General features: G+C 44.2%; 1 protein-coding gene across 4 annotated transcripts in view; it reads left to right on the forward strand.

Moving 5' to 3' along the window:
• Positions 1-16,230, forward strand: part of MYO9A (myosin IXA) — a 194,739-nt gene that overhangs the window by 156,054 nt on the left and 22,455 nt on the right. For all 4 annotated transcript variants that reach the window (XM_035335640.1, XM_035335643.1, XM_035335641.1 and 1 more), the window contains exons 19-27: positions 1,097-1,219; positions 5,088-5,168; positions 6,266-6,376; positions 7,729-7,851; positions 8,169-8,318; positions 8,574-8,884; positions 9,866-11,521; positions 12,783-12,864; positions 13,413-13,625. In XM_035335640.1, coding sequence (XP_035191531.1) covers positions 1,097-1,219; positions 5,088-5,168; positions 6,266-6,376; positions 7,729-7,851; positions 8,169-8,318; positions 8,574-8,884; positions 9,866-11,521; positions 12,783-12,864; positions 13,413-13,625 — 2,850 coding nt within the window. The remainder of the gene's footprint in view (positions 1-1,096; positions 1,220-5,087; positions 5,169-6,265; positions 6,377-7,728; positions 7,852-8,168; positions 8,319-8,573; positions 8,885-9,865; positions 11,522-12,782; positions 12,865-13,412; positions 13,626-16,230) is intronic.

Consider the following 16,230-nt stretch of genomic DNA (forward strand, 5'->3'; position numbering starts at 1 on the left):
CAGAGGGCTCAGGATAATGACAGAATGAAGCAGGCTACAGCTTCAAGCAGGACTAATATGTGCCCAAAATTTCTCTCTTGCCCATTACTAAACGATCTCTGGTAAGAAGAGCAGCTTGGCACAAATTGCCCTGGCAGGCTTGGTGCAGCCCAGACCAGAGCATCCTTGTACTAAGACCCGTGTAACTTCTGCGCAGGCAGATATGCTACTTACTGCTTGACATTGTCGACTGAGCAAGTATGAAATAGTTTTCAGTCCACCTCAGTGTTCTGTTAACCCAAAGCACTGATGCTAGCTGCCTTTTGTTCTCAGTTTTGATTTCTGCCTCTCCAAAAGGACGAGAAGGAGCATAATTCAGTTTTATTTTCATACATGCAGGTTGCACCAGGAGAGACACAGAAGCAGTTAGTAAATTAACTCTTCATTAATAATGAATGAATTGGGTGTGATGAAGCAATTGTTTCATAGCAGTTACAAGGAAAGAGGTTTTCAGTAGGTTTTGTGGGCTGATGCCTTCATGGTTCTGGCTCACTCAAGTGAACTTCTCCTCTAGTTCTTGCACAATGTGCATTTCAAATAAGCCCAGTCCTCCTGTGGACTTTCTCCTACCCCCACACTTATTCAAAGAGGAGATACTCGTGCCCTGCTGGCAAGCACGTGGTTTCCATCCATGGTTTCCTTTTCACAGGAATGAAGCCCCCGGGCTTGCTAATTATGGCTGATGGCTCATTTTCTATATGCGTGTGATGAATTATTTGCAGTGGCCACAATTCAAGACTGTTGTTAACATGCCGTGAAAATAATCAAGAAAGGGACAGCTTTCCAGCGATGTATTTATGTTTGTCTGCAACTGCACGTTAGTGGGTCATAAAGCCAAAATTCACATGGTCAAAGATGTCCTTGGTAAGTCCTCGGAGGCCAAATAGGGCAGGCGTTTTCAGCTGTTCCTTGATCTTGATGTTTTCCATTGAGATGAAGTAGGGTAGGGTGGTTACCCTAAGGAAGCCCTGCAGAGGGTATGAAGGGGGGGGGCATAGAATGGCAATAAGATGTAGTTTTATTTATAAAGAACAAACTAAGCCCCTCTCTTCTGCAGCACCTGCTGGACGTGAAATCTCTCAAGCACCTGACCAACCTAACGCTGCATGACCGCATTACAAAATCCCTTCTCCATCTCCATAAGAAGAAGAAGCCACCCAGCATCAGTGCCCAGTTCCAGGTAATGCAGCACCCTGTGTGGTTTTGAATAAAAGGCAGATACCTGCTCTGGCTCCCCACAGGAGCACTTGCAGGCACAGTGCAGTCCCATCTTCACCACTATTTGTTTGGGACATTAATTCAGCTAAAGATGGGGTTTGGGGAAGCTGGGATGGAGTGCAACGCCTTGCATTTGTCTGAATGATGGAAATCAAGAGAAGCAGGTTATGGCGGGTGTCATGATGAGCAGGGGGGTGATGTGTCAAGACAGCATTGGTGAGACGTGAGGATGAGCTGCAGAACAGAATTTCATCTGCTGCAGAAGGTGGCTGGGAGAAAGGCAGTCACATCTGTGTAAAATCAGTGGGCAAAGCAGCAGGGAAAGCCTTGTGTAGGGGTGGATTGATTCTGGTCTTCTTCATGTCTGTGATTTTTTTAAGTGTCCTTGTAGTGACATACCTGACCAAACTGATGCATGTAGCATGTAGGTCTGTGTGCTCGCATGCCCTCTTCTCTGGTGCCTTGCTCTCAAGGCAAGCACATTGTGGTGTTTTCTCTGCTGTATCTAGAAATCTAGTAAAAATCTGCAATGACACTTTAAAGTGTTCTTTTACTTGCATTCAGCATCTGAAATTCAATCTGTTTTCAAGTCAGCCAGAATGTGAATTTTAATAGGTGCAGAAAGGTCAAAATATTGCTGCATTATCTCAAAGCACGCAGAGGAATTCAGAGGAGGGATCAATACAGCATTTGTTGTGTTGGCAGTGCTGTGCGCCAGCCAGCCTTCCCTGGGAATAGCTGCAGCTAATAATTCTCAGAAATGTGCATCAGGGCTTGGAAATTGGTACAAGACACATGCATGAGCATGTGGTAATATTAGAAAGCAGCATTTCAGTTAAAAATCATTTTCTAAGGAAGTCTGGCTTGTTTTCTTACTTTTTTTTTTTCTTTTTGAGAAGTGAGTCATTTTTAGAAAGTCTCCATGCATAGATCTGGGTAAGATTAAGTAATTTAATATATACATATATATGTATGTATATCTGTGTATATATAATATGCAGAATGCACATCTGTATATATATATTAAGCTTAGTCTCGTCTAATGGTATGCTGTTTAAAATAAATGTCTGCAGAGTTTAAGTCATAAATAATTGCCATACATACATGGGGGGGCTGAAGTGAGGATGTCTTCCTGAAACCTGTTCATCGTTCCAAGGAAAAGTGGAAAAGCACCAGGGTGCAGGATTGCAATTCCTATATATTTTCCAGCACATAAAAATTACAGAGCTCTGTACACCGTGAAGATTCCCCCTTTCCCCTGTGCAGCAAAGCAGAGCCTTCAAATAGCAAATATGCTTTCTGACGTTCCCCAGCAGTGACTTGACAACATAGGAGCTGTGCCTACAACACATCCTCTTTTATTTAAATGAATGAAACCATATTTAAGTCAGAGGCAGCATGCTGGCTTCTGGTGTTACTGCCTGCTTCTCCTTTTAGAAAAATGCCGGGCGCTCCAGCCCTAATTTCATTTCACACTCGTAAGGGAGAAGTATTTTCTCTAGAGACCAGCCTGGTGCAAGCCTGCCACATAGCTTTTTATCAAGAGCACGCTAATAAAATTGCAGAGCATGCAACTGGGTCACAGACAGGAAATACAAATGTTTCCTATCATGGGGTTTTTGTTTTGTTTTTCAGATAAATGCTGCCTTGTGGCTAATGCCTGGACAGGGAGCTTGCAGCTGCTCTGTCTCGTATTGATTTTAACCATGCCTTAAGTTACGCTGCTCTATAGGCAAAATAGCTCTGAGTCATTGCTGCCTGTATTTAGTGGACGCTGTGATGGCTTTCTTGGTTAAAAAAATAAATGGAAGGATAGGGATTTGTAGAGGCCTCCCCATTACCCAGCTTTCAGGTGTTTTTCCCTGGCAAAAGGAGGCTGCCCTTGCTTGCGCAGGGCAATGCAGAAATGACAAATCGCGCCCTGTGAGGCTGAGTCCCAGCGGTACAAGAGCGTGAGCCAGGGAGGTTTTGCAGACAGCGGACAAAGGAGCGGGGCAGGGAGTTAATCCAGGGACCCCGCCTGTGTCTTATGGATTCCCAACGCTCGGGGCAGGCCAGATGGCGGCAGGGGGCATGCGGCGGGGGGACCATCTGCCACGCACAGTGCGGCAGTGGCTGCCAATGGGACGGAAACACCATGCTCTGCTGCAGTTCCCAGCACCACCCATGTACGTCGCTGCTGGTTATTTCTTAATAGAAACTGTTTTGTTTTTTTTTTCCAGTCTACCTTCCGCAAAAGACGAAGGCAGAAAATCTGGGAACACTCCCACCCGCTGGGGTCTGCGGCATCGCAGCCTCCCTGGGATGGGAGCGAGGGGGCTGTTTGGTGTTTGGCATAACTGGGGGCTCAGCTGCACCACACGTGTGTGCTTCGCCAGTTCCTCTTCCCCAGATGCTGCATGCAGATAAATATTTATTAACATGAAAGAGTTCCCATAAGGGTGGCTTTAAAATGATCAGAAGTAGAATAAAAGGCTTTCTGCAAGCTAGTCTTTAGACAACATGCATTTTGCTAATATTATGCACTTGTGCACACAGGTTTATGACCATGTATATTCATAAATTTGTATCTGCATGTAGTTAATACACAACAGAATAACCTTTAAATAACTGAGTTTTAGATGCTATTAAAATCGGGTCATTGTCGTGAGTAATCAACTCCAGAGCACGTTATTAATACCACATCAGTAAAGTGCTCTGCAATTAGAGACATCCAAAGCATTTACAGGGCACATAAAAAAATAAAATGCAGAATGCAGTCAAGGAGTCAGTCCAGCCGCAGAATGACTCAGTGACTGTGTGTGCTCTGATCTAAGCGGTCAATGTGTTGTTATTTCAGAGAGCTTGTGCTTTGTTGCACTTTTGCAAGTTGGAGGCGTAACTTGGGATGACATCCCACTGAAGGGGTTGTATGTAGCGGTGATGCCAATACCAATTCACTTTCATGGTCTACGCTTTTAATAATTGCACAGAAATTAAGGGAAATGAAAATGCCATGAGATCTCAGTGTCAGAAATGGGAAGCTGGCAAAACCTTGATTCTCAGTGATCACACCTGTATTTTTCAGCAGACAAATATGGCCAGGAATATGCCAGCTTTGAAACTACTTGCATGTCAAAGCAGCTTATGAAGTTTTTAGGGTTTGCAACTTAAAAAAAAAAATAAAAAAATAAAAAAATAAAAAAATTGTAAAGCCAGTTATTTGACAGAATGGGAGTTCAATCAGGAAGAACAGGGCAGGCAAGCTCTAGAAAGCCGTTATTTCGGCAAGCAGTCAGGTCGTCTTCCTGTTCCAGAACTATCATTAAGAGAATTTCTTTCTAGGCCAGTGATGACGTTCTCAGAATTAAAAAGTGGAATAATTTTTGACAGCTGAATATTCTCTTTGTCTTCTAAAGACATCAGCAACCATTGGGTACGAAAGGGTTAGGTCATTATCTTGGAGCTCCCACTCAATACCTGTACATGGTTTACTGGTGAGGAGCAGGAGGTGACTTTGGGATCCAGTGGCAGATTCAGAAATGTCAAACTTGGGGGTCTCAAAATATATTTCTGCACAGTGTACTGCTGTGAGTGCCATCCTGGTTTCTGCAGGAGCCCTGAACAAACAGGGTTATATTTCCCTGTTGCTAATTTGTTGGGTACAAAGACAAAAGCAGCCAAGTTGTAGCACATCTAAGATGCTTGTTTCAGGGAACAATTCCCTATTATCTGCCTGGTTTACTCATCATTTGTTCAAAGTTTTGTTTTCTGACATAAGTGCCTGGTTTTTCATTATTCTTTATGTTCCCTTCTCTGTTTCCCAACTGAAGATGTCTCCTCTATTGCAGGCATCGCTCAACAAGCTGATGGAGACTCTTGGCCAGGCAGAGCCTTATTTTGTCAAGTGCATTCGATCCAATGCTGAAAAGGTAAACCCTGACCTGTAAGATCAGTGCTGTGAAGGGTGTGATTGCAAAACCCACTCTCAGTGTTTGTTTGTGTGTAACCAATTCCTTCTCTCACTGTTTGAAGATAACAACCCAAACTTGTGATGTTTTGAAGTTTTGGAAACAGAGATCCTTCTGCAGCATAGCTACTGGATTGGCAAGCAAATAGTGAAATGGACTAGAGTTGGTCTTTAGTTCCTGATCTCCTGTTTAAAATAATTTTTAAAATATTTTGTAAATGTGTGATGGAAAAAAAAAAAAAAAAGAAATGAAAACTCAAAATCAAGTTGGATTTATAAGGTATTTGTATCTTAGTAATGGAAAGCATGGACATTATCACTTGGGTGTAGGATCGCTCTTGATAAAGTACAGTCTTTTCTTGTAATAGAAACACCTAGATGAAAAATCTTTAATAAACCAGTCTGACTCCTCTGAAGCTTCTGTCACCTGTAATAGAAATTTACAGACTTGTGAATTCATTTGTGCCCCTACTGAGCTCTAATGCTTTTTTTTAAATTATTCGTAAAAGCACATTTTTTTCAGAATAAGCCATGTTATTCAGGCTGATTCAGAGATAAAGCCAAATTCAAGAAATATGATGTATAGAGTGATTTATCTCATGGGATAAGGATCCTTAATTTAAAAACAGGGCTGTAGAAACATTTTTTTTACATTAATCCTTTGGAGTCATATCCAGACATTTAAAAATACAAGGTGAAGCGTTATGCCAAGCAGATTATTTCATTACACACAATCTTACCTTACTCATTGGCTATGCTGATGAGGGGATCTTTCTTATTCAGTTCAGCAGATCCATAAAAACTTTGCGGTAGCTTTCTGTCTAATTAGGAGTTTGAAAGTCTCCATCTGTTGGCTCTTTGGAAACACACAGTATTCAACCCTGGTGGTATTAGTGTGGTTCCTGGAAACCCACATTCCCTCTCAACATTGATGCCAACGTGCATGTGATGCAGATGTGTTACATGTGCTGAAACCATTGACCCATTTGCATGTTTAGAAGTTTCACCAAGTGCTTGGAGTTCAAGGAAATATTGGCTGTAAATATTTTTCTCTTCCAGCTGCCCCTGCGGTTCAGCGATAGCCTGGTGCTCAGGCAGCTGCGGTACACGGGCATGTTGGAGACTGTTCGGATTCGCCAGTCTGGATACAGCTGCAAATACTCTTTCCAGGTTGGCTAAACATTTTCAGTCTTTCACCACTTTTATCATCATTATCACAGTTGTCTGAGTGTTGCTAGCTTGTAAGTATGTTTGTATTTTACAAAGTAATGAATTTAAGGCTTGTGCAAGGCAGTGGATGTAATTGGATGACATTGGGAAGGGAGTAGTCGTGGGCTGTTCTGCTACGCCTGAGTTATTGCAAGCTGCTCTAGACCAAAGGCTACAAGTCCTTCTGCAGATAATTTTATGGTTTTTGAACGAAAGCAGTATTTTTTTCATAATGCATGCAGTATTTTTTCATAATGTATGCAAAATCACTTAGACAAATCTATATCCCTTCAGAGTGATAATGAGAAGTTCAGACTAATGATGGCTGATCCCTGTCTGAGCTGTAATAGGCCAGGTCAACAAAATGTAAGAGTTAAGATGTGGGTTCCTTTAGATCAATATTAAAAGCTTTGTGAATGTTTTGTAGGAGACACCTCCTCAGTGTGACCCAGACAAGTGACAAAGTCCCTTCTCTTACATTTAAGCCTACCGTTGGCCATTGAGCTGCTTTTCGGTGCTCGTTTCATTGGTTCTTTGGGAGCATCATTCTCCCTGTTGTTTTGTCACTGGCTGCATCCCATCACTCAGGAGTTAGCCAGGTTCTCTTCTTTTTTCTTTTTTTTTTTTTTTTTTTTTTTTGCTTTTCCATATTTTTGCCAGCTTTTGTGCACATGTCAGTTCTTTCATGATTTGCTGTTACTGATTTGTTTCCTGCTGGCAGCTGCTTTCGGCCAGATGTCATGTCATGTCCGTGCAGCAGCTGTTAAGAAATGAGGACTGCTTAGTTTTTTTTTTGTTTGTTTTGTTTTGTTTTGTTTTGTTTTGTTTTTGTTTTGTTTTTGTTTTTTTTTCTGCCATAAGAATGAATCCCAACCTTACTTGGGAGGATCACTCGTCTGATACCTGTGCTCTCTGAGCCCTCACAGCAGCAACAATTGAAGCAACCTCTTCCTTGTGATGTGTTGCAGATTCTGGTAACTCCCTTTTGTAGTGGCCATTTCTGGGGATTTGTAGCATTTTTGCTCAAAATGACCTCTGCAGATTGTGCAGAGTCTCCCCTCCCACACTGAAAAACGTTTGAATGTTCCTGGGCCTCTTCTTTGATGTGTTTTCCATGCAATTTTGAATCACAAATGGAGGAAACTTGGTGTTTTCCAGTCCATAAAAGCTATCTGTCCTTCTGCTCCTTGACAGATCCTTTTTCATGTGGCCAGTGGAGCAAATCCAAGTTACTTATGCAAAAAGGTGACACAGCAGTACCCATCCCATTTAATCCAATCTTTTATTGTTTTGTGTATTTTTTTTTCCCTCAGGATTTTGTGAACCATTTCCATGTCCTTCTGCCACAAGGAATCAGCCCGTCTAAGCACAATATCCATGATTTCTTCAGGAAAATAAAACTCAATCCAGACAATTACCAAGTTGGAAGAACCATGGTAAATATTTATCTGTTTAAGATAAAGATATGCCTGTATTTGTGCACAGTTATATTAACATCTTCATATATGTTTTTAACTAATGAAACTATTTTTCTTCTGTTTGCAAGAAGCCAATGACTTAATTGATACTTTGAATACTGCTGACACAAAATAGTGATGAACATTGTTTTCTTCTGACCAAGTCACAGTGGTCAGGTTATAACAAAGTGGCCTTTCAAACTCATCTGTGTGCAGACAGATTATTGTTGTTATCATTTTGTCTCACCAGAGGGGAAGGCAAAGGCTTTGTAATTCATGACTTGTGTTTTCTCCAGGTTTTTGTGAAGGAGCGAGAGCGGCAGCTTCTGCAGGACCTGCTCCATCAGGAGGTACTGCGCAGGATTACACTGCTGCAGCGCTGGTTCCGCAGCATGCTCTGCAGGAGGCAGTTCCTGAGCTTAAGGCAAGCGGCAGTAATCATACAGGTAGGTGGTGGTACCTAATTTCATCACAAATTATAATCTGTAAGTCCTGTAGATACAGCTCTGGCTGTAGCTGGAGTATCTGAGGCATAAAATCAGTTCCCCTCTCCTAGGAGGGAGCTTACCATCAGAGTTTGACTCCTAGAAGAGTGGTAATTTGGCCATGGGAGAGACAGAGCTGGAAAGCTTGCAGAGGGGCAGGTGCTCTCCAGTTCCCAAATCATTCATGTTTCAAGGAGCTGCCTGCTGTGTTTGCAGAGATCCTGGCGTAGTTACCAGAGCCGAAAGCAAGGCAAACCATCCCCAGACCCTGTGGTACTCAGCAAAGCCGCAGTTGTACTCCAGACCCACTGGCGAGGCTTTGTGGAGAGGCGGAGGTTTCTGCAGATGCAGTTTGCTGCTCACCTCATCCAGAGCTGCTGGCGGGAGCACTCGAAGAGGAGGCACGATGCAGCCACCAGCATCCAGGCAGCCTGGCGAGGGCACTGCGCAAAGCGGCTTTACAGAGTCAGCAGAAGCAAAATCATCAGTTTGCAAGCAGTGTGCAGAGGATATCTAGCAAGACAAAGGTAATGTTGATCTTAAAATAAATGAATAAAGAAAAGTAAATGAATGCTTTCTGATAGTGCCCAGTGGGGAGAAGTATGGTCGATGTGAATCCTGGCACTGCTCAGACCACTGTGACTTACAGATGATGGTGTCCTTTCATAGCATCACTGACACTGTCCCAACCTGCCCTGATCCTTCACTCATCCACGCTTTCTAACAGAGGAGTTCAGTTAGCTGCACATCCTACTCTTGGAATAAGCAGAGCCTATTTCAGGTTAGAGCACGTAGGCAGTGGAAAGCCGAGGACATAAATACTTGTGAGTTGTTTTTTATTCTTGGCAGCAGCACCAGTTTAAGTAGCCTATTTTTAACTCAGATTGGCTGCCAATCTGGTTGCTGCACTGTCTCACAGACAATCAGTCAGCAAGTGGGGTGAGGGCAGAAGCAGGGACAGGAGTTACTCGAGCCAGCTGCTGCGAGGAGAAAAACATTTGCAGCCATGCCTTGGCTCGCTGGCTGTAGGGCAGGTCTTGGTTCGCTCTCAGGAAGCACTGCCTGTAAGGTGTGGAATGACTGACAAAGAACTGGGAGCTGGAAATAGCTCTTAGTGCAGGGTACGAGTGCCTGTTAGCTGTGCCAGAGGCATCCCAGGCATGATGGTGAAGATGAGGAAGCCAAGGTGATGCAATGTGTTAGGGTTTCCTGGCTTACAAACTATCTACACCAGGGATGAAGTCTGGAGCTGCTGTCATCGGCACAGGAGAAGCTTTCAGGTGCGTTGGTGCAATTCTTGAGTAGGTGAGATGGCAAAAGAGAAGACTGAAAGTGCACTTGGTGCATGGACCATGAACTTGCATCATCTGGCACCTGACTGGCAAGGAGGATTTTTCGAGATGCTGATGGTGGTGAGATGATGGTGATGAGATGCCCCCAGTGTGGTGCCTTGGAACAATGTGAATGGGCACGAGGTTACAACGTGCTGCTTTTCTGCTTTCTTGCAGGTTTAGAGCTTTGAAAGAGCAGAGGTTAAAAGAGATGCAGCTGGAGAATGGCCTGTCAATTAGCGAAGAGGATGGACTGGAGGCAGATGGTGCTTTGGAAATTAAGGGCTCCGACCCATCCAAGTGGGAGGATGGCTCATTTGAAGAGAGAGTGAGAGCTGTAGAGGAACATAAATCACTGATGGAGAATAATCGGGTGAATCATGTGGATCCACTGGACGCTTCTGCAAACTTGTTGTACAAAAGGCACGAGAGAGCCAGTAGCCAGAGTGGTATGGACACTGAAGAGGAAGTAATTGTGAGAGAGAGACCCAAGTCACTGGAGGATCTTAACCAGAAGAAAGTCGTTCGTGCAAAAAGAGAAAGCCGGAGAATGCGTGAGCTGGAACAGGCAAAATTCAGCTTGGAATTGCTTAAGGTCCGGTCCACCGGAGGGCTGTCGCCTTCAGAAGAGCGACGGTGGTCTACCGAGCTGGTATCAGAGGCACTTCATTCCCCTCAGGGAACCCCGGAGAGTGAAAGCTCTCAAGGGAGCTTAGAGATGTTAAGCTGTGAAGATACCCCAAGTAAACTCGTTTCCTTAGTTTTAGATGAGCAAGATGTGCAGTCATTTTCCCCTGAGACACAGGACTCTGTGCCTACCAGTCCCCAGCCCCATCTGCAAGACAAGTCTTTCTGCACAGCTGATGTGAACAGCAATTTATCCAGTTGCAGAAGGATGCTTTCAGACTCTGAGCTGCCCGATAACCACACTGCGAAGGAGCATGTGGTCTGTGACCCCCAGAATTATCTATACAAGATGCATCCAAGAGAAACTTTCCTTTCTAGTAACCTACCTACTTTCTACATTCCACCACAGGACAACATGAAGGTAAAGCAGTCACTGGTGGAGAATAACTTGAGGAATAAAGCATTGGAAAGAGAGGAGAAAACAGTTACGTTCTCAGAGATCAGGAAGGACTCTGAGCAAGACCAGGGCAAAGCCTTGGTAAGGGAGGAAGGAGAAAAGTCTGCCAAGAGAGAGGAACGTGGGACAGCTGCTGCAACACAGACCCATTCTCCAGACTCCGTCATCAAGAGACTGGAGAAGCTCAATGTGGAGAAGGAAGAACGACAAAAGCAACTTCAGCTGCAAAATGAGAGGGAGATGATGGAGCAGATCCGTCAGCAGAAGGAAATTCTGGAGAGACAGCGCAAAGCCTTTGAGCAGCTTGAGAAGCAGGGCCGTGTGGAGGCTTTGCAGAGGGCTGAGCAGAGCAGAACGAAGGACCCCACTTTGAAACCATCCAAAAAAACAGACAGCCGGCCTCAGTCGGCCCTCATCCTGCACCCCCAGGGCACGACCACAGCTGGAACGCCAACCTCATCAGTGGACATCAAAGGTCTCACCGTTGGGAACAGGGGAGGCTCTCCAGCCCATGGTGCTGCCAAAGACAGACCTGTCAGCATGTTCATGGAGCGAAGGGAAGGTCAGGCGGGGACGGTGCTGGAGTCACGGTGCAGCTCCAGGCTGGCTCCGGATGCCAGGGATGTCCCAAGCAGCCCATTCTCTTGGACAGAGCGCCTCCGGCAGCCCCGAGCACCACACCAGGCCACCGAGGAGACAAGGGCAAGCGCCATGTTCTTCACACCGAAAGATAATCCCTTTGGCCTCCAGTGAGTAAAAATATGATGGGCTTTCCTTGTAGGCCTTTGTTGGGTAAAACGGTCTTTGGCAGAATGTGGTTTCTGGAGATTTTAAAAAAAACACTATTGAAACAGACCAGTGTCAGATTTTTTGATCTTAAAGCAGTGAGTGGGCAGAAATCAGGGGACAAAGAAAAAGAGCTTGAAATGCTCTTTCTAAGTCTCCTATGTGTTGGGCATTATATAAGCCAGGGGAGATAATCATAGCTATTAGCAGGTGAAAGGTGTTAATAGCAAGAGAGAGTTGATACTTGATTCATTTACCCTAAGTATGAACAATGATAGGGGTTTCTTTTGAAAGGTAAAAAATTGAAAGGAAAAAAACAAAACAGCAAAGGATTTTTGGGTGGCCAGAGCGGGAATGACTAGACAAGTCAGAGTATTTCAGGATTTTTCTTGCTAATGGTAGAATTAAAATAATCATCAAAGGTGATTATACTATTGCTGAGAAAAAGCAGCAACTGTCCAAAGGGAGTTTAGGATATGGATGCACTTTGCCAGTGTATCACTTGCATAAAAGGTTACACATGTAATGGGCTTAGCAGTCTTTAACAGTCAATAAAAATGCCCCTTTGTCCCCAGTAGAGCCAGCAGCATCCCATGAGCAGGAAGGCAGTGGAGGGCTTTATGGAGCCCTCACCCATGGGCATGGTTCAGAAATGATGGCAGAAAGAGTGAGCTGAACAAACAGCAAGTTAAATGGGAATATTTTTAAATGCTGTGTTAGATGCAAAGTGAGGATGCTCTCCTTCTGAGCCAGTTTAGTTGAAATCTGCAGGAGGTCCCGGAGAATTGCTTTGGAAGTGAGTATTTGAGAACAGTCTTCTCCCCACGCTCCTTTCAGTTTCTTTTCCTGACTTGTTCATGCACAGAATAAGCAAGAGGAAAAGGAAAAACATCAAAAATCCTCATCTTTAGTTTGCCTGGAACTTAAAAAATTTAATGCTGCAACAGAGCAATCACATTGCAGAATACAGAACTGGAAAGATATCATCAGTAACTACCATGAAGGGTAGAGTGAAGCTCTGGCAAAAAGAAATTAATATCTTCTTGTCCTTTGGTATTAAGTCAAATCTTGAAGAATTTGAAGCAGTTCTGAAAACCTGTGACCTCAAACAGTGATTTCTTCTTGATTGCTCGGGCTGCATACTTCTGCGTTGCTGAGAGCTGGGCTGGCGCGGTGGGAAAGCTTTTAGAGAAAATGAAACATCTCTGTTTTGTTGCCTTTCAGCAGGGAAGCAAGTCATCAATGCCTTCCCAAGGGTGAGCTAACTAGGAAGCCATTTAAGATGCCTGGGTCTGGCAGAGGAGAGGTAAGTTGCAGCTTTCTTATTTTCTCTTTTAATTGAAAAGGGGAAAAAAATCCCAAACCTTTATTCTGCCAGCTTTCCCTCAAGTGCTTTGGAGAAGAGAAGTATACAGCACAAGAGTTGCACAGGGCTCTTGGGGATGGGGGTGTGTCACACTAAGGCAACTTTCACACCTTCTCTAGAAAAAAGCCCTCGTAGCATTAATGTGTAGCAGCACAGAATTGCTCTGGATGAAAAGGATCTTGCAGTCCTGATGGCAAACACTGTAGTACGCAGTCTTGTCTTGTTTGCTTTAATGTCCATTTTAGTAACATCCATTATTGTCCCATTTTCTCCGTGCTGTCTTGGCTTTTGTTTTCCTGGTTGTTTTTGCACTACATGTAATAGTGTGTGTCCTCTGTGGAGTGCAGTGCTACTCAGCGATGTTGTAAGGCTGTACTTGAGCTACGCTATGATGCCAAACACTGGTAGAATCTCCTTTTATAGAATCTCCTTTTATTTTTAAAACCTTTTTTTTTGTTGTTGTTATGTTTTATCATTTGGTCAAGCAGGTTCCCAGACCGACCCATAAAAAGAAAGCCCGCATGGCGCGGACGCGCTCCGATTTCTTGACTAGAGGTACTTTTGCTGATGGGGAGGGGGATACGGAGGAAGATGATTACGATGGCAATTTTGAGTTCCTTCTCTCCTCTGACCAACCTCCTCATCCTGAGACAGGGCCTGCAGCCCGGCTCGGGCAGGCCTGTTACAGTGACTCCGAAATGGTAATTTTCCAATGTGTTGGGGCTGGAAAAAAAAGGGAGCAAGCAGATCTGCGGGAGCGTTTCTTTGCTAACCTTAGCTGCACGGATCCTACACTGCTTCTTCTCCCACTCACACGGATGTTGTAGATGGGTAAACTCAGAGAACACAGCAGAAATGAGTACAAAACAGAAAGGGAAATGATTTGAATTTCTGTCAACCATGGGGATGTTTGCTGGCATGATTTGATAGTAGCTTCCATGGTTTCCATAGGTTTTAAGTAGCATTGCAGCTCATTGCACAGCTTTTGTTTTTTTAACTAGGATTACCTCCATTACAAATTCCCACTAGGATCCTTTGTCTCTAGCAAAATTATCTACAGAAATGCGTAGAAAAGATCAAGGCAAACACTGGACAAAAAAAAAGTAACAGAGAACAAAGAAAACAATATGAACCTTGTATCTCCTATAACTTTTGATTTGGTATCCTTACCTGGGGTACCTAGTGATTATTCAGTCCTCAATTATTGGAGTAATACTGGCAGATACTGTCTTTGAGAAACAAAAACCTGTAAAGTGGTCAATAAAACAGTGGTTTTTTTTTTTTTTTTAAAAAAAAAAAAAGAGAGAGAGAGAGAAAAAGCATGTTAGTGGTTCTGTCAAGGAGAGATGGCAGCCTGGATAAGCTGTGTTCAGAAAACCATGAACTGAGAGGTTTCAGGAGTGGAAGAGGACAGTGACTTCCACCTCTCTCCCAGTATTTCTGTGGCAGGAGGTGGCAGAGGTGTCCAAGTAGATGTGCAGATAAACCCAAGGCAGTGTCTCATGCCATAAGTGCTCACATTGCCACAGATCCAGCAAATATCTCATGTGATCCTAAAATCTGCCTTTGCAAGAAAGGCAGATGGCTAAGGAGGGCTTTTCGTGACTTTTCTGTTAGCAGTTTTTATTATAAACAACACGTTTTTCCTCACTGGGAAGGGGCAGAGTTTCACAAATTCCCTGAATTTTTAAAGTTACTCATGATAAATTTTCAAGGGTTTTGAGCCAGGAATACTTCAAGTGCTGTCTGGCAGAAATGTGATTGAAAGACGTGGCTCTTTGAACTGAACTCACTTGGCTGTGCTTTAGTTCATCTCCCTGTTTTTGTAACAGGAAAGGGAGAATTTTACAGAGGAGTAATATCAGGACCAGCTTATATTTTTTTTCCCCTATTTGGCTAAAAGTCAGCTTAAATAAACTTGCACATGCAAAAACAGTGCCTCCTATCCTGCACCTTTACTTTTACTTGAGGCACATATTTGAAGACACAATGAGAAAAAAACTCTTCAACCTTGCCTACGCTGAACAACCAAAGACTCCTTTAAAATGGGGAAAAAAAAAAAAAAAAAAAAAAAAGGGAGAAACAGGAAGCCAAATCTGGAGGTGTAGGTCCAAAACCACCTGTGGACCTGTAGGAAAGCCACACTTGCCTGGAGTGTCCCTCTGTAAATGCTCAGTGCATGCAGCCAGGAGCCTGAGGGAACCTTGGCAAGAAGGCAACAAACTTTTCCATGATTGATGCTAAATGCCAGCATTTTCATCTGGACTTCCTTCTGCCACAGTCTTGCTGCCTAGTTGAATGGCACATGGACCTGGTCCCTGGAAATGCTGGAAGCAGCAGCTCAGAAGTGTGGCAAGAGTCCTGGGCTTTGCCATGCTGTGTTCCTGGAGGCTACCCTGTTACAAACCCCTAGTTTTTTAGCTGTAGAAGTCTTTTCCACTGGCAATCTCTGCTGAGACACAAAAGGTGCTGGGCTAATGCTTGGGAAACTCCATCCTTGGGAGGGACCTGGCTCATCCCACTCATTAGAGATGCTCCTGGGCCTCTGCTCACTTGGTTTAACAGCTCTCACTGCATGCAAGTAGTAGTAGGTGCCAACTGTATCGTCTCTCCTCCTGTATCCCTCTTCTCTGCGCTCCATCACTAGCTCTAACTGGTGGTCAGGCTTAGCCAGCGGTTTCGCCTTGACGCAACCCCTTGTGCGGTTGAGTTCTGCTTTCTAGCAAATGCTGCTTCTAAAGTTGTGTGCCCAGTGGTATCGTATGTCTGTATGTCTTGACCACATGTACAGTGTTTCCGTCTGTATTCTGTATTGCAGGTTTGGGACCAGCTCTTTGGCTTGTGGCTTGTCTGTGTCAGGATCGCCACACCCAGAGGGCAGAGCTTTTAAAGCAGCAGAATCCAGCTGCTTATTCATATTTATTAGCAGAGCCTGCTCGGGTGTTGCAAGTGATGAAGCAGCCTATAATAGGGCAGTAATGGTGCATGTTGGTTTGGGTTCAAGTAGGTGAATGTGTGTGTAGCCATATCCCTCTTGTGATGCTCACATGAAGACGCGCCAGGCAGTCACCACGCACAGGCTGGTTGCCCTCCTAGTGAATAGTTTATTCATAGGGTTCCTGCCACCAGCCACAACTTTCCAAAAAGCCTCTTTTGACGTGCTGCTCGATGGCCGAGGGCTGCTAGTACACTACAGAGATCAAGTGCGACTTTGTGAAGTTAAGCATGTGATGAGTCTCCAGCTGTGCTGGCGTGAAACCGGCTGTTTTACCCATTGGTTTCACAACCACCAAGTCAATGGTTGAG

Source organism: Oxyura jamaicensis, chromosome 10 (assembly GCF_011077185.1).
Source record: "Oxyura jamaicensis isolate SHBP4307 breed ruddy duck chromosome 10, BPBGC_Ojam_1.0, whole genome shotgun sequence".
Taxonomy (NCBI): Eukaryota; Metazoa; Chordata; class Aves; order Anseriformes; family Anatidae; genus Oxyura; species Oxyura jamaicensis.